An 18,967-nucleotide genomic window follows, 5' to 3' on the forward strand; every position below is an offset into this window, starting at 1 on the left:
TGTGAGAAACATGGCAAATGTTGAGAAGGAGTATGAACAGACAAATCACTGAAAACCTCTTGTGTGCTTATATCCCCTCCACGATCACAGTTCTGCAGACACGCCGCCCTTGTATGCTTATATATGCAGCTCTGAATATTTGCATAATTAGTACTTTTAATTCAATACTTTTCACAAAAATAGACTTAATTTGTTAATTATCTTAATTTTGCATATTGTATGTGTGTATATATATATACAGGGTGTGGCAGCGTTTATAGCATAATTTGACTTCCGTAGTACAATGACGTACTGCATGCATGCACGCCAGCTCGTGCCACATTCATGTACTAATGAGCTGCCATTTCGAGTGTGACAGGGATATGGATTGGTGGAATGCACAACATTGTGCCTTTGCTGTTGAAAATTATTTCAAGAATAACCACTCTGTTATTGCTACCCAGCGTCTATTTCGACAACATTTCAACTTGAGACGTCATGGTAAAGTTCAAGATGGATATACCATTGCGAGAGACATTTCCAGGTAGAGTAATTTCCTGTTTTAGTGACATTTCCTGGCCTCCTCGCTCACCTGATCTTTCATGTGCAGACTTTTTCCTTTGGGGCCACCTGGAGCAAGACGTTTTCCGAACACATTGTGCCACCATTCCTGAGTTGAAGGATCGCATCAGCAGTGTCCCAGGGAATACATTACGCCAAGTTATGGCAAGCTTCCAACACCGCCTAGATGAATGTGTTGTGCAGAGGGAGCATCATATTCAAAAAGTAATTCGTGCAATGGGTTATGACTTACACATTAGTAAATGGCATACCTTTAACTATTAATTTACATAAGAGGTCATAAATAAATTACGGTTACTGCCTTATGGTGTGTTTTTAATATCCTACTATGAACGCTGCCGCACCCTGTATATATACCGAGTGGCCATAATTAAACTGACAGTGCTCACAGTGTTCTGTAGCGCGATCTATTTGTGAGAATGACACCAAATTTTGTAGGAAGATTAAACAAGATGGGGGACGAAGAATTCCATGGTAAAAAAAATTAGTTCCAAAAGTCACCGCTAGGGGAATATTTGGCGTTGTGTAATAGAAAATAGAGTGTTAACAAATGCAAATTAATACGGAGTAAAATTTATCGTAGGTCCATTCTTCTATGAGAACATTACCCCGACAGGACCGGAAACCTGTTCTGTTACCGGAGAGAAATATCACCACATGTTGAACAGCTTTCTCATTCCGGCACTTTAGCAAAGATAATGACTGGGGGAAATCCTTTTCATGCAAGATGGAGCCCCTCCACACGTTGCTGTACGGGTGCAACAGATGCTACAATAGAAATTCACAACAGAAAGAGTCATTAGCCGCTACTTTCCAACTGCATGACCATTTCGGTTGCCTGATCGTACCCCATGCGACTTCTGGCTATGGGGTTACTTTAAGTCCAAGGTCTATCAAGGAGTGGTCCAGGACCTGGCTACGTTGAAGGATAACATATCACAGACTGTACGGGAGATTCCTGCAGACATGTTACATTTTGTGCTGTTGTGCATACTGTGCACAGAATGCAATATATGGTCCACAACAACGGCAGCCACATTGAACCTCATTTGAATGCAAAGTAAAAGGTAATTTCCATATTGATTTGCATTTGTTAACACTTTATTTTCTATTACACAGCGCCAAATATTCCCCTAGCGGTGACATTTGGAACTAATTATTTTTTCACGGAATCCTTCGTTCCCCGTCTTGTTTAATCTTCCTAGAAAATGTGGCGTCATTCTCGCAAATAGATCTCGCTACAGAACACTGTGGGCACTGTCAGTTTAATTATGGCCACCCGTTATGTATTTATTTATAAAATACAGCCATTTCTAGCTCAGCAGCATTACTTTAGGCCAATATGTACTGTAATGATCTCTGATATGCTTGAAAATAAATAGGTAACAATTCATCACTGAAAGTGTCCTAATGATGCGGTTATGTCAAGAAAATTCTGAAAAAAAGAGAGGAGGAGATTAATATTTTCTTTTTCAGAATTATTGCTAGACAAAATAAATATTACCTATATTTTTATGTCTTAAAACTTAGTCTAGAATGTAATGAGTGTTGTGTTTAAGGAGGTCTAATTTTTAATATGGTATTTTTTCATAATAAAAGATAAACATTGCTAGACTTATCCAGACCATATTGAATATATAGCCTTGAATGTGACTTGAAACTTCCATTTGGCTGAGCTGTAGTTTAGAATTCTGACAGTCTGTGTACCTTGGGACCAAGTATTGTAGAGATTAATGAATTTTGTAGATTATAGATCATGTTTCTGCTTTATTATTCTTATACTAAATTTGGATTTTTAACATGTAAGTTAGCTGACCAAAACCTGTTCACAAAGAATTATTTAACCAAGATGTATTGAAAAAATTATACTTTTACATGTAAAAATTGTATCCATGTGTTTTATATTAATGTATATCTATGATTAAAATTACATTGAAAGTAATTTTTTTTTCTCTTAAATGAGAAAATAAATAATTACAAACTGTTTACAAACATCAAAGCTATAAATTTCTCAAAATAGAATCTCTATACTAATTCCTCCATTATGCTGCACATGTGTACAGTTGGATTAAATAACTTAGCAAAAAGTGGTGGAATTGAAATTTTGGATTATTAAAAGGAAATTTCATTGTTCTTCAGCCTCTCTTTTACTGTATTTAAAGTGAGAAAAATCTCTGTTTTTAAGAATCTGTCTCTACTTACCACTGATGAAAGCAAGTTTGTTTGTTTCATGCAATTTAAACAAACTATGAGGTTAAAGTTAGAACTGTGAGGATTCATATTAGAACTCAGTGCACATGTTAATGATATAAACTGAAAATTAATTTTAAAAGACAGTGGACTTCACACATAAAAGTTGACATTTAGTTAAAATGAAAAGTTTCCAGAGATTCACAATCTATATTTACTATGAAAATATTATGCTGAATCACAACTTGGAAATACTAAATAATTTCAATAATAAAAGCAGTTTGCTAGCAATTTTATATACTTTTGCATGTCAGAAGAAAATGCTGTTAAATTTGCCATGCTGAATTTTATCAAAATTCTTTGTTTTGGGGTTCTGCATTAAAAATGTACACACTGTATAAGCACTTGTTGATTATCAGAATTCTGTTATATATAAGTGTGTGTATGTATATGTTACTGTGAAAGACCAAAATTGGAGAATGTCAACATGCAGTGGTTAATGTCAACACATACCAAATACGTCGGTAAAAGACCGAATATTTGGTTATATTCTTGTACATTTGGACCATCACCGGTCTATGTTGACAGTCACAGATATACTGTGGTGGAGGTTGAAAAGAGAAGTTGAGTTCAACAGAGAGGCAACTGTCTGTCACCAAATCCTTTGCTCTGCTGCGATTGAAGTTATGTAGCATGTATTTGTTATACTCTGGAACACTGTTTGTTAGTCTTATGCTAGGTTTGATGGTACATGCAACATTTTCTTAATTTTTTTTTTATCCAATACCCTAATTTATGTTGATTGGATACTGCAGAGAACTTTTCCTTGAAAATTTAAATGCATGAATTGCAAGTAAACGAGAAGACAATTGTTTTTATTTTTCAAACAAATCTCTCCTCACCGGGATTGATTACTCCTTATGAAGCTATGTTTGGCATTTTAAAGTAAAAGAGTAAAGTAAACCAAGAAAAGTTATTTAAAGTAAAAGTAAACCAAGAAGAGGCATAGCATTGTCTTTTTTGCCTGGCGAACAAATCGCAAATATTGAAACTGAAGAAAAAGTCAAGAAATTGCTAATACTTTTGAAACCAAAGAACAACTTGAAGAAACTGTTAATACTCTTGAAGAAAATCTGAGCAGTGGCCATACTGAAAACCATATTCCAAAGAAAAATATTGAGGTGGACCTGCAGCCTACCACGTCTTCGTATCAAGCCTGGACTGAACAACACGAGTTAATTTCTATAAAAAGATCGGCCGCAAAAGAGAATCTTTTACTGCAAGCAACGAAAATGTTGCAAACCTCAAAACAATTTTTCTCCTGTTTAAATTGCCGATATTGTACGAATACAAGTCCCTGATGTCGGCTGTTGTCGTATACAGATGGCCGCTAACAGTTGTTAGAATAAGATTCCGACATTTATAAACTAGCAAATAAGAATGACACCTTCAAGCAGCTTTATACTTGTAATCAGTTTGTAATTTGTAAAGAAAAGTTACTTTCTGTAGATGAGATTCCTTCTCAAGTAATGTCGCTGAGAGAAGCAGCTGCAGCTAATTCGAGAAGTAGAGGGCAAGGCTATACATGCTGTCACTGCAAAAGGAAGTATTCCACAACTAAATGCAGTTGTAAAAGCAAGGGACTCTTGTGTAATTCAAAATGTTATAAAAGTTGCAGTAAATAAGATTTCAATCACATAATTAAATTTTTTTTTGTATTATTTTCTTTTCTCATTTAGAATGTTTTGTTTAAGTTTAAAAGTTTATTTACATGTGCTGTTACTTAAGCTCTTTTTCATTGCCATATACGGAATAAATGCAAAAGTATTAAAAAAAAGTTCTTTATTGACTAAATTTAAAACTAAATGCTTAACATTTATCCAAGCATGACTGCTGTCATTATTAAGAAGTGAAGTAATAACGAGTAGCCCTTCTCATGTTAGAATCAAAAGATACATTTCACGCAGTGAAAATATCTCTATAGAGTTACGAACAACTCTTCTCACCAGGGATTGGTTACTCATCTCAGCAAGACAGGCAAAAATGTTACGTCACCCTTGAAGTTTTATGGCGCCTGAAATAAAGAGGACAAAATGCAAATCTCCTACGTATTCAACATTCACCATTAGTGCATGGTGTAAGACATTTACCAGTGTAAGTCAGAAATAAGGATATTTGGCAAATATTTTGGACACGCACCAAGTGACTATGTGAATGTTGACATTCACCGATGAATCTCGACATTCTCCAAATTTCGGTCTTTCACAGTAACATACAAGTACATACACACATTTATGTATACATATATATGTTTCTTTATATAAATGTATGTACACATACATATGTATATACACACACATGCACACTTATGTTTATATATATATATATATATGTAATGAAAGCAAAATTTAGAAGTTCTGATGTAGGAACACTGAGACGTAAAAGCGTAGCAATGTTGCTTGGCTGAGATACTTGATGCTTTGACCGTCGACCCAAATTGAAGAGGAAGAAGTCAAATCGGATTAAATTCCATTTTATTTAAATTCACATTTGCGGTCACAATTCATTTGGAACTCTAATCATGCCTATTTCCAGAACATTTAAATTTTTTATACTGTTGAATAAGAAGAGAGCTCAGCGAAATTGCACACAGAGAGAAGCTAATATGTGCAATTATCCAACAGGAAAGCTTATCAAGAGGAAGGTTTTGGTGTAGGTTAGAAAAGTTTTAGTTCTAAAAATATTTTGAGTTCAGATTCTGAATCGGCTGCATTATTGGCATTAACAAGCTTTATGGCATAGATTAATCTAGAAATGGTGCAGTTGGGGAAGTTATTACTATTTTGAGAATACAGAGAAGAAAATACCCAAATTAAAAATGAAGGATTAAGAAGCTATTGATAAATTAAGTTATAAGGCTGATTTATATATTTATTTATCTTACATATTCCCCCCCCCCTTCAAAGAGATAAAGGCTTGGCGACAGAAAAGCCTTTTTAGAAGAAAGCATTAAAGTAGTAGCAAAACAATGGAAATACAATGTTGAAAAAAATAATCATAAAATTTTTGTCTAAATGTTTTAAAATAACAAAATCTTTTTTGCATCATTTTTAACAATAAATGCAAACTGAAAATGCTATTGAAATTTTGAAAGTCTGCAAGTCTATTTTTCTGTAAACATGCTGCAAAAAGTGCCCTAATTTTTTCAGTAAATAACCATAAATAACCGTTCACAGTTATTAGAATATTTGCTTGAATATCACAATCATAACATTTTGCAGTCTGTGCCTTGAAAATCTTCTGTAAAAATTGTTTTTGTCAATATAAAACCAAATTTTTCTTATACAGATTCATGAAATTTGAATTAAAATTAATTATTTGACACTTATAAAATAATCCACATTTTCTTAGCTCCACAAGCAATGTAAAATGGAATTTAGAATTTAATAAACATAGAAAAGTAACAAAATTCAATACATTAGCAAAATAAACTTTGATAAAAATATGCAAGTTCTGTACAATGCAAATTAGTATGAGAACTTGCTGATAGCTGTGGGATGCTTAAGTGCAATAGAACCTAAAAACATTCATTCTTTAAAAAAGGTAACTGCCTTCTAGTATTGTATGTTTATCAATGTTTGCATTTATAATTTATGGCCATAAAAGTCTTCAAACTAGTTAATAGAAAAACAAATATACAAAAATTAAAGATATATAAATTCTACACCGTCCTGCAACAATAATATGGACCATATAATTTTGTGATTATAAAATAAAATAATAAATAAACTTCATAAAAATAGTTTAAATACTTTAAAAATTTTAAATTAATTTTGTCACACATAATGTTAAATCTTTTAAAGAATAATTTCATGTCTTTGTAAAACAGCGCGATCAAACTGCAGAAACTTTAAGCAAAATTTAAATGCAAAATGTGGAGTTTGCAGCATATTAAATAATTTTGTCTCATCAAAAAAAAAAAAAAAAAAAAAAAAAAAAAAAACCCTAAGTTCACATGAAGATAACAATTTTGAGTTTTCGTCTGACAGTGTGCTAAAGTGGAAGAGTAAATAATTTTCTCTCGCACAGATCAATGACCTTGAACCCACTGTAATGCTGAATTTCCTAAGCGGTTAGTCAATGATAATTTAAAACACTTTTTTTTCCCATCTGAATATTGTTGAGGTGGCTGAAATACTAAATCCAATACTCCTTTTCATGACACATTCGAACTTTTGGATTTTAGACTTGCAGATGAAAGAATATACTTGACTTTTGCAGATACTGTTTTCCAGAAATTCAACTGTGGAATATATGTTCCATTGAGGCTAGTAGCACATGACCCCATCCTGATCGACAAAAAATGTAATGAAAGTAAATTTTAGAAGTAATGATTTAGAAACACTGAGACGTAAAAGCATAGCAGTGTTGTTTGGCATAGATACTTAATGGCTAGAGCATTGACCCATATTGAAGGGGAAGAAATTGAGCTGGATTATATTCCATTTTTATTTAAATTCACACTTTTGGGCACAATTCATTTGGCCTTCTAATCATGCCTATTTCCAGAACATGTACATTTTTGATATTGTTGCGATAAGAAGAGAACACAGCGAAATTGCACATAGAGAGAAACTAATGTGTGCAATTATCCAACAGAGAAGCTCACCAAGGGGAAGGTTTTGGTTTAGGTTAGAAAAGTTTTAGTTCTCAAAATTTTGAGTTCAGATTCTGCTACATCATCGGCGTTACACAAGCTGTGTGGCATAGACTAATCTGGAAATGGCACAGTTGGAGAAGTTATTACTACTTTGAGAATACAGAGAAGAAATACCCAAATTAAAAGTGAAGAATAAGAAGCTATTAATAAATTAAATTATAAAGCTCATTTACATATTTTTTTTATCTTGCACATGTATATAAACACACACATGCACATATGCTAAATTATCCTACTGTTAAGAACAACTAAAATAAAGCCAATATTGTCTAAAAATTTTCTACATATAAATGAAACAGACAAGTGCTAAACAGAACTCTCGAGGCTGTGTCATTACATTTGTAAATGGGTTCGCACTTTCTCAACTAGCCCATTTACAAATTGGATTAACAGAAATTCAGTGAAACTCAGCTCTAAATTAAAAATTCAGTGAAGTGGGCATCTCCGAATTTTTCAAATACTTGCATGTGCAGTTCTCCAAAAGCTGCAAATTTTCACAATACATCATTTCTTTGTTCTGTAGTATTTAATTGAAAAGCTTTTCACACTTATGAAAAGAAACAAGTCCTCAAAGAGATTCAGACAGACATTTATCTGACCTTTGTTCAGAAAATTGATGGTGTGACCATTGTCTCTCCAGAAATCTGAAAATCGGCTGCACAAAACAAAAATTTTAGGTGTTAAGAAAAAAGTAATAGATATCCATCTGCTTTCTGCATTTTATTACATTCCATCTATTTTCTTTTTTTAAGAACCACAGTGTTAGGTAAGATTTTATGTATTTTCTCACTTTTTTACTCGCTACATCATTAAGTATGAAAATGGCTTCTTGTGGCTTGCACTTTTCTATACTGATGACAATTTATGTTACTTGAAGTACTGGCACACCTATAAACATCAATCAAAATGCTGTTAGGCATACATTACTGTTGGCTGTCATTCCTTTCAGAAACTACTGAAAAACTGTAAGAATATTTTTTATTTATTAGTATCAACAGTTATATTCTGCAATAGTACTTTTCTTTTCCCCGTAAACAGGGCCTAGTTAACTGCTGCCAGTTAACCAGAAGTTATTAAATATTTTTAATAAATAATATCAGAAATAGTTAATGGTGGCATTCGATTAAATATTTTAAGCTGCTAATTTACTAAAATCTATGGATACTGGTAATTTCCAATGGGTTTCATGTATTAACATTCTGTATCTGTGATCTCTCGTATATGATTATCCAATTGCACTCTGTATGTGTGGTCTATTAGCCATCTTCTAGAGACATTAGGATTTTTTGAAAGCAAGAGAGATTGAAAAATTAGCAAACGCCTTCACAGCGGAATCGAACCACAGACCTCTGGAATACGCGCCCAGCGTGCAGACCACCACACCACGAAGCCATGCTAAAAAGGCAGGAGAAATACCTTATATACTCCCCTTTTCAAAGGGCGACTGGGTTTTTAGGAGACCCAATTGCCAAATCCTGGATTTGGAAAATCATCATCCAACACCCATTTTTTTCGTTCGGGCGTCGCTGTAGAGATTTTAGGACTTTTTGGAAGCAAGAGAGATTGAAAAATTAGCCGGGAATCGAGCCACGGACCTCTGGAATATGCGCCGAGCGTGGAGACCACCACACCACGAAGGCATTAGAAATACCTTATAATCTTATGTGTTAATTGACGGTAAATTAAGATAATGAAGTAACCATCTCTTTTACAATAGTAGTTCAATAATTAAAATAGCTTACAGTCATTTCTCAAAGAAATGTCAAAATATTTTACAATAGTAGTAATTTAAATAAAGTTTCACGTTTGTTAGTTTTCAGATATTATTAAATAAGTGATTCTACTCTTCAGGTTGGCGGTGTAAAACTTATGGTCATAGAACTGGTGATAGAGAATGTCCATTATTTGTTACAGGAAATGCACAGATTGAAAAATTTCGATATGTAAGTACTCAGTATTTGAAACTAAAATTTTGTTTAAGTCATTTGAAATGCTACCAAGATTTTAATATAATGCATTCCATCTTGCTACATTTAACTATATGAAGTTAATTTATTGTTGCCTAAAAACCAGTTGAACTTCCAGTAAAATAATGAAAAGACATTTGCTATAAAATAATCATATTTATTATTGCTTGCAGTTAAATAATCCTATTTTTATTGCTTCTGAATTGATGTGAAGCAGATTGAAGAACAGCCACCTGGATATGGCACATGAGAATCTTTATGTTCTGTGGGCTACTGTGAAAGCACCATGCATTTAGACAAGGGCGTAGCTAGAGGGGGGCAAGGGAGGACATCTGTCCCTGGGCGCAGCATCCATGGAAAGCTAAACTGGTGTTACGAAATTTTAGAATTAACCATTTTCTATTCTTAGCAAACAGGAGAGGACGCGAAGTCTTTAACAGTCCTCGGGCGCTGAAAACCCTAGCTACGACTCTGCATTTAGAATTCTAGCAGTTAAAAAGATTGAATTTCTACAGGGTGCAGAAGAACTGGCTTTTGGAAGCTAATAAAATTGAAACCAAATAAGATATGGAAATTTTCTTTTTATTCGTTGAAAGTACACCATAATGCCATTTTAGACCATTGTATTTTTCTGTTTTAAACAAGACATCAATTAGGTGGTGGTTTTTGCATAGTTGTCCAGGAGCCATTTCAAGCAGAATAGCAGCAATTTCCCGTTTTATAGCCTCCTTTGGAATTTATAAAGTTAGACACCTGCTGGTGATTTTTTTTTTTTTTTTTTTTGGTTATTGTCGAGAAATGCAAAGGATCTATCAAATGAGCATGAAGTGGATGCGAAAGGGACACTACATTGCTATTGGTGAGCTGCCATTGTGAAGAAACTGCTCTATAATAAAAGCACAATGTTTCTTCTTGGTACCATCTAGTTCAGTGTTTCTCAACTGACGGTCCATAGACCAGCACTATCTGCGAAATGTCCAGTTATCTGTCCAAAAATTGTGCCAGTGGGTCGGATTGTTAAACTTACTAGTCCGCGAGAACGTACCGAAATATTTTACCAGTCCTTGGAGTAAATCCAGTTGAGAAACACTGATCTAGCTGGCATAATGACATGACAACAAACCTTTCTTCTGACCAGGCTGTGGTCTATTTTGAAACAGCACATGAGTTACTGTTTGACTATATGCTTTCCATCTCTGTACTGTAGCTATATTTCTCCCAGTCTGGAAGATCTTTCTGCCACGCCTTGTATCTGTTCATAGTAAATTCAGAATATTCTTTATTTTGCATGTGCAATGTTCATAAATGATAATAATCTTAAAATTTATATAACTGAATATCATGGTTATTCGAAAAATAATTTGTTTTAATCATTTTTACCTTTTTGCTTTGATTATGTTGTTATAAATAATTAATTATTTAAAATTATTACAAAACTAAAAAAAATTGAAAAATAAATAAAATTAGTAGAAAAAATGGTTGAGAAAAGACCAGTGTTTGATTTTTTCTTTCATTTGATAAACTAATCTTACTCTTTATAAACATTACAATTAAAAGAGTTTTTTTTGTCTCTAATTAAATTACAGAAATGCACTTTATAGTTTAACAATATGAATGAGTTAATGCATTTCATATTAAATATTTAATAATAATTATATCAATCAGACAGATAACAATATATATTGTTACAAATTTTGTATATATGTAAATAACTGTTAAATTATTTGTGAAATTGTAGTATTTTTTTGTATAATGTAACATGAAAAGCTTGAAAGAGAAGATGCTCTACCAGAAAAATAGCATTGCAGAGGATGTCTAAGATTGAGGTAAATGGCTGTCTTTGTAAATTGGCGAGGGTTTTGGCGACTAATTTTTGGCTCCCAATTTGGTGCGAAATTTCCAAACTTCGCGGCATTTTGATCCGGTCTCTGTAGAACTGTAATTGGTATTGTGATTGAATAAATGTAATTGATCCCTATGTGTAAGTGTAACCATATCGAACACTCATGTGCTTTCCAGTAATTTCAAGAAGTGAAAGGTACTAGAGATTTCTTGACAGTTGGGGGAAACTGTATAAGATCATAGAGACCTTTAGTTTCTCAGTTGTTTACTTCAACATGAGTTTGGAGTATTGAGAGATCTTTATAGCAGCTTCTCCTTTTTAGATGCACTTTGCATTGGGTTATGTTTAACATTCTTAGTGGTTTTGAAGTGTAACTTCTCTGATACTGTGAAGAGCTGTACAAGTATTTTTATGGAAATTCCAGACCTGTGAAATGCTTCATTTGGTAAAATAAATTTTATCAAGCTATCATCAGTTCTGTGGGCCAAACTTTATGGCATTTTGGTCCAGTCCCTGTTCGATTATAAACCCATACTTATGCAACAATATCAATTATAAATATGATATTAATCAATTAATTTTGTTTCTTGATGTTTATATATTTTATGTTTTTTTAGATTCATGAGGATCCAATGCATAATTTTATTTCTGAGAAAAGAAAAGCTGAAAAACTTGAAAGGTATAATACATTCTGATAATCCTTTTTTTATATATTGATAAATTATAAAATTATATTTATTTTTATATATAAATGTATACTGAAAAAATCGTGATTTTTAACACAGCAGAAAATCTTCATTTTATTATCTATTAATTATTTCTTATGGCTACATAATTTAGTGGACAAATGTGAATATTCATCTAATAACTTAAATTATTATGTTATTTACTAATTTGAAACATATTTCACAACATGTAGAGAAATGAAATAAAATAATATGAAATATGGACATTATCATTTACAGCCAGTAGACAGAAAATATTATTAGAACTTTATATTAAATTAAACTAAAAATTTAGAAGTTTTTATTTATGCAGCAGAATATTTTCTTCTCTTTAGACCAATTTGATTATCTTAAAAATATATTTTATTCCTTCGCTGTATGTCTAATCCTAATTTTATAAAATACTCCTCCCCCTTATGTAACAAGAATTTTTTAATCTCGTTTCTACTACATAGGTTGCTTTGATATTCACAGCATCTCAGTAATAGAAAATAATAGTTTAAATAAAACATATAATATTGAGTACCACCATCTAGATGTGAACTGGAGAATCTCCTGTTCTTGATATATAAAATATGAAGCTGTTTGCTTTCATCAATATTTAAAAGCATATTACTGCCATCAGTTCTTGTAATTTCTCACTAATTTGTAGCTCTTGATGATTAGCATACCAAGACATTAATTTCCACACCATTGTGAATGCCTTTTAAATCAGGATAAGGTAACGGTGCTTATGAATGTAAAGTTTTTGCAGAATAGAGATGCTTAAAATTTGTTCATTGGATAGTCCTCTCAAAAGGCTAATTTCAAGGAAAGAAGGGTGTATGACTTAGATTCCATCCCCTAGGGTGATCTTAGTGAAAATTGTGATAGACTTAGATTACATAGATATGCCTTCATGTCTTAAATAATACTTAAACTGCGTGCCTTACTCATTCTCATAGAATACATTCTGCCTTTCATTTAAAACAAAAATAGAATAATAATAGTTTCAAGTATTTTAAAATGTATTTAGTTGATGATGTTACACTGACATTAAATTTTCTATTATCCTAACCAGGTCCTTTTTTCATATAGAATAAAACATGTTTCTACATAAATATTTTAAAAATTCTTATGAATGGAAAAATTTTGAATTTTTGTAAGTTTGAGAACTTATACAATGGAAAGTAATAGTTTGAAACTGAGTGAGTAATATACAAGATGAGACCGAAAAGTAAGGTGACTCACCCCTCCTTTCGAATATGAGAACAGCCCAACAACCTGACACATGCACATTACGATATTCCGTATGCAATATCTATGCAAATATGATAGGGTTCAGGGTCATTTGCAAAGATTCTTGTTTCGTGTTTGTTCCTGCAGTCACTTAAACGTGAAAGGTGTTGATGCATTGCATAATGGAGCAGAAAACGAATCCAAAATCCTATTTTAAAATGGGTAAAACTGCTACGGAAACTTTGGAAATGCTTCAAAGTGTGTATGGCGAAGAAACTTTATCTCGCAAGACAGTATTTCAGTGTTTCAAACTTTTCCATGAAGGTCATGAAAGTGTGAAGGATGAGCATTGCAGTGGAAGACCATAGACAAGCAGAACAATGGCAAATGTTGAAAGATTTAGGGAATGATTGCTGCAAGATCGCCGTTTGTCCGTCCAAATAATGGCGAACAAGTTGAATCTTCCGAACAATATTGACACAGGATTTGTGTAACGGAAACTTTGTGCGACGTTTGTCCCTCATTACTTAAGCGATGAACAAAAACAGCAGTGATTGGGCTCCTGTGTCAACTTCATCAATGCAGCAGTAAAGATGACACATTTTTACAGTCAATTGTCACAGTAGATGAAATGTGGTGTTTCGCGTATGATCCACATACGAAACACCAAAGCATGGAGTGGTGCGGTCTCTCATCGCCAAAATCAAGAAAGTTTCGTTTCGAAAAATCAAAGGTTAAGACAATGCTGATTATCTTTTTCGATGCACAGGGAATTATTCATAAAGAATATGTACTGGAAGGTCAAATAGTTAATGGTGAATTTTATTGCCATGTTATGAAGTGCCTCCTGGCTCGCATTAGTCGTGTTCAGCCCCATCTTGCTGCATCAGGCAAGTGCTTTCTGTTGCATGATAATGAACGCCCTCATACTGCAATGTCTATTAGATGGTTCCTTGCGCAGCAAAAGGTAACAGAGTTATTTCACACTCCTTATTCCCCTGATCTTGTGCCAGCAGACGTTTTCCTCTTTCCCTCCGAGTGAAATTGGCAGTAAAGGCACACCGATTTTCAAGCATCTCAGACTGCTTTGAGACTGTGTTCAACTTAACACTGTCTCAAATGAGGACTTTTGAAAAAGTTTCCAGAACTTGCATGAACATTGTCAGAAGTGTGTTGTAGACGGCGGGAACTACTTTGAAGGACAGTGTTGTATTTATATGTAAATATATAATATAGTTATTAGTATAACATCAGTCACCTTACTTTTCGGTCTCACCTTGTATATTGAAATTTTGATTGCCTCATGGTGATCTGCTGAAAAATAGCTTAGGAAATCATATTTCTTCATAGATTTTTCCAGTTTGGCCAAAGTCATCATTATCATCATTTGACATTTAATTATTGTACAACTGGTAGTATTGCATATTTTTACAGAAACGCTCTTAAATCACTTACTGCCACTGCATAGTGCATTGCTTGGGTACATTAGCTTCTTTCTTTACTTTCTTCACGAGTCCATATGGCAAAGATTATTACACAATGTGATTGAACACTGAATGATTCTTCTGGCCCACCAGTGGCTGAGCAGTAAAGTAACTGAACACTGGTAGTTCGGTCCGAAGTTCGAATCCCGCAAACGGGCTGGCTGCATGGGTGTTTTCGTGGTTTTCCCCATGTGTAACGTGTATACGAGCCAGTTTCCCTTAGAAAGTTCTCCATGAAGGCATCCCTCCTCTTAGGCATAGGCAGATAGCCCTAGTGTGCTTTGCCTTAATTAAATACACCACCACCGAATGATTCTTAAGTAATTGGAGCATTCTTAAAGAATCTTTTGAGTACTGTACCATTTAAACAATCATAAGAATATATGTCCAAGGTACATGCCTATAAAAAGAATAATTTATTGATTTTGCACCTACATTTGTGGTAACAGAAAGAACAAAAAAAAAAAAAAAAAAAAAAAAAAAAAAAAAAAAAATCCTCCAATCATTCATAGTGTTTGTCTTTAATTGGCTGATTTTCATTATTTTTAAAGTAGCTTGATTTCAGGGATTTTCCTATCACAGTGAGAACTCGTATTCTTTCATTGTTACTGATATTGGATAGCAAAATGTTTGTTTTCATTATGGTCAAGTTCTTCTCCACATGCTATCCTTCTATCAGGAAGCATGTCGAGGAGCAACTCAGTTGATCTGCATCCCTATTCATAGTCCTCCAATAACGAAGACAGATTTATGATGATACTGAAGGCATGCAGCAGTACTCTGTATACTTACTTCAGCATTTTGTTCCACCAACTTCTTGAAAATCAGACCATGCTGATCTTTGAATCTATAAACTAGCCACATTTTGTCCTAAGTTATGCCTGTCCCATTTGGGCTTTTGCCAGAAATGTTAATTTTAACAAGTTATGAATTCTACAGAACAGTATTTTGTAGTAAATTATTAATTAACATTTGACAGGTTAGGAACCAAAGAATGCAAAACTGTTAAAGTTGATTGCCTAACCAGTGGCCAGATATCCGAAAACTGGTAATTCAATGTAAGTTTAGGTTATGTTGATGAATTAGCTGCATATGCATTTTTATTGGATTTTCTTCACATGTAACTTCAATATGTGCCAGTTTTGCTTAAAAAATCCTCTAAAGGTTTTCCTTTACTTATACAGATAAACCTTGCTTATTTTTGTGTATTCAATTAAACAACCAAAACTAAGATACAATAACATGTCGAACAAATATTAATTTAGAAGTCAAACAACAAAAATAAGGGACTAGTTTTGATGGTTTTACCGACCCATCATCCTCAGCTGCAAAAGCGCAAATGAATGAAATAAGATATAATGATTAGATAAGATAAGTATTTTACAGAAATTTAACTTTCTGGACGTTTATTCTCCCATCAATAAAATTCCGAGTTCCATACTCAAGGACCCCATTTCGGATATGAATTCCTGGGGTATTTACAGGATTTCTTTCCGGTGTGGTTTAATTTACATTGGTCAAATTAAGAGAGCCTTAAAATTTCACGTTAAAGAACCTGAGGCATATGTTAGAAAAAAGGAAACACAGAAGTCTTCTGTTGCCCAGTATGGTTGGTACGAAAATCACACTTTCAATTTTTCTGCAGTCAAAATTATTCAAAAAACATCTTCCATTGGTCAACTGGATTTTCTAGAGGCATTTCACATTCAAAAAAATCTTTCTGTTCTAGTTAATGACCCTAATTCCAATCCATCTTTGTCTTCAGCCTTTAAAGAAATTGTGTTTTAATTCTGGTTTCATCAACAGATCGCGCCAGTAGCTTATCTCCTCTCTAGGCTTTCTTATCTGATCTAATCATTATATCTTATCTCGTTCAATTGCGCTTTTGCAGCTGAGGATGATGGTTCGGTAAAACCATCGAAACTAGTCCTGTGAAAATTTAAAAATGCAACGCTGATTTTTGTTGTTTGACTTCTGTCAACTTTCAGATAGTCGAGTTTCTTAATTAAAAATTTGTTTAAAAATATGAAATAGATAATAAAATAAATTGAAGATTTGGGCTTCTAGATGTCCATATTCGGGTAGAGGACAACATTATTTAAAATTTGGTGACTGTAGGTATCGTTTTTTTAACAATGCAAGAAAAATACATACATTCAATGCAGATTCTTCATTATTCAATTTCTTTAAATATAATACAGGGCTATAATATTTGGTAGCAACAATTTGAAAAGTGATACAGCCGTATAGTGATTCAATGCAAAATGCCGTTTCAAGACTAATAGCCCTTTTGAGCCTCCTTTGGGCTAAAAAACCTGTTGATATTCAATAATCAGAAGGGGAAAGAAACATTGAGAATGCACTTTTTGACTGTAAATGGTGAGCTTTTTGATGAAATAATAAAAAATAAAAAAAAATTGTTAAATCTCCAGAAGAGTGTGCATCATTGATTATGCAGTAGACTCTGAAATCTGGTCTCACTGACACTTTGGCAGTTCCAAATTTGGAATCTTTCCCAAATATTAGATCATCATTTTAAATCTACTAAGATAACATGTAGAATTCATAAAATTAAAAATATGGAATAGTGGTTTTATGATATAATGAAGCATTTATGACCTTAAGGGAATCAAAATTTACACTTGTATATACACAAACAAACAAAACAAAAAACCTCAACATGTTTGCTTTATTAAATATTTCTTTCAATGTAAATTGTTTAAGTAGCTTCATTTTTTGTGGTATTACTTTCTCTTTCTACATATCAACATGATTTCTAGTACAATTAGAAATTTCCATTATTCAAGTCCTATATCATATCAAGAAATTGTAAATTGAAATTTCTTAGTTTTGAACAAACTCTTTGCCACCTTTTTTCTTTATTAGTAGTGGCATTTTCCATATTTAGAATTATACTGCAGATTTTGCAGTCTATTAGTGAATTGATGATTGAGGCTGTATCATCACAATAAAAACTTCTGTTATATAACCAAATATTACCACTTCTCCACAAATTCCATTAATTGGAAAATTTCTCATTTTGTTTGAGATATCCAAAAACCTTCAAATTCGTGACTATTGTCACAAAGCTTAGCTAGCATCCATTGTACACTATTGCGATGCAAATTGAAACATATTTCTTTCGAATTTTATTTCATCATTCATTACTTTATATTTTTCCTAAATCAATCAGCATGGCAACTTTCCAAATTTTCAAACCTGCATTTTAAAACTTTTCACCAAAAAACTTTTTCAACTTTCAATTTGGCTGTATCACCAAATCTTAAGCTTTGGAATTCTTAACTGCCTATCTATATAGGACATTAGCAGCAATTTTTTTTTATTATCGTGTATTTCTATATGAATAGATGAGAAATCTTAAAAAAATTGAATTACATGCCATAGACATATTTATAACTCTTAATAAATAAAGCATTTTTTAACCTGCAAAAATAGCATTTTAATAGTTCTGTAAATACTGAATTTTATTTACACAATGTGAAATATTTTTACAGAGTACAACAATTACAAGCTCTTCTAGCATCTTCAGATACTTCTACAAGTTCATCCTCTGAATCTAGTTCTGAAAGTTCTAGTGATGAAAGAAAGAAGCATAAAAGAAAAAGGAAAAAGTCACATCATAAGCACAAAAAGAAGAAAAAGCATAAATAAAGAAAATAGCTTAAAATGTATATATTTATTTGTAGGTGCTATTATGTAAAGTGCACTCAAGCTTGCTCAAAGTTCTATGTTTTTTCATTAATGTATTGAGGAATAAGATAAAGTGTAGAATATTGTTATTTTTCCTAAATGTTTTTTTTTTTTTCTTTTTATAATTCAGTGCTGATGTTACTGTTATGTGAATGAAAGTGAAATTTTGACAGAGGTATGGAAATTTGGCAAAATTGATAAGCATAATATAGTACATCATTAAAAGCACTGAAAATACATCAACATTTTAGACGTTTTATACATTTTTCAAAATACTGCTTTATAACCGATATACACAGAAATTAATTCTGTGCACATTTAGAAAAAGTATTCTTGATGAATTATTCAATACATAATAAAAATTCAGATTTCTAATATTACAGAAAATAAACCTAGTCAAATATATATTACTTTGAAAACAGAATATCATCACAACCATTAAAAGAATATTAATAAAATGATTCTTTATTACTATATAAAAGAATAAATTTATAATAAATATAAAATAATGATTAATAATTCTTTATTATTTTATATTTTTAATTATT

At 32.5% G+C, this 18,967-nt stretch overlaps 1 protein-coding gene across 1 annotated transcript in view; it reads left to right on the top strand.

Annotated features, from left to right (window-relative positions):
* Positions 1 to 18,519, top strand: part of LOC118197563 (retinitis pigmentosa 9 protein-like) — an 81,920-nt gene extending 63,401 nt beyond the window's left edge. The window contains exons 3-5 of the mRNA XM_085826794.1: positions 9,323 to 9,414; positions 11,899 to 11,960; positions 18,224 to 18,519. Coding sequence (XP_085682920.1) covers positions 9,323 to 9,414; positions 11,899 to 11,960; positions 18,224 to 18,380 — 311 coding nt within the window. The 3' untranslated portion in view covers positions 18,381 to 18,519. The remainder of the gene's footprint in view (positions 1 to 9,322; positions 9,415 to 11,898; positions 11,961 to 18,223) is intronic.
* Positions 18,520 to 18,967: the final 448 nt, after the last annotated feature.

The sequence above is a fragment of the Stegodyphus dumicola genome, chromosome 1 (assembly GCF_044657685.1).
Source record: "Stegodyphus dumicola isolate Sdum_Otavi_A_Nest chromosome 1, ASM4465768v1".
In the NCBI taxonomy this organism is placed as follows: domain Eukaryota; kingdom Metazoa; phylum Arthropoda; class Arachnida; order Araneae; family Eresidae; genus Stegodyphus; species Stegodyphus dumicola.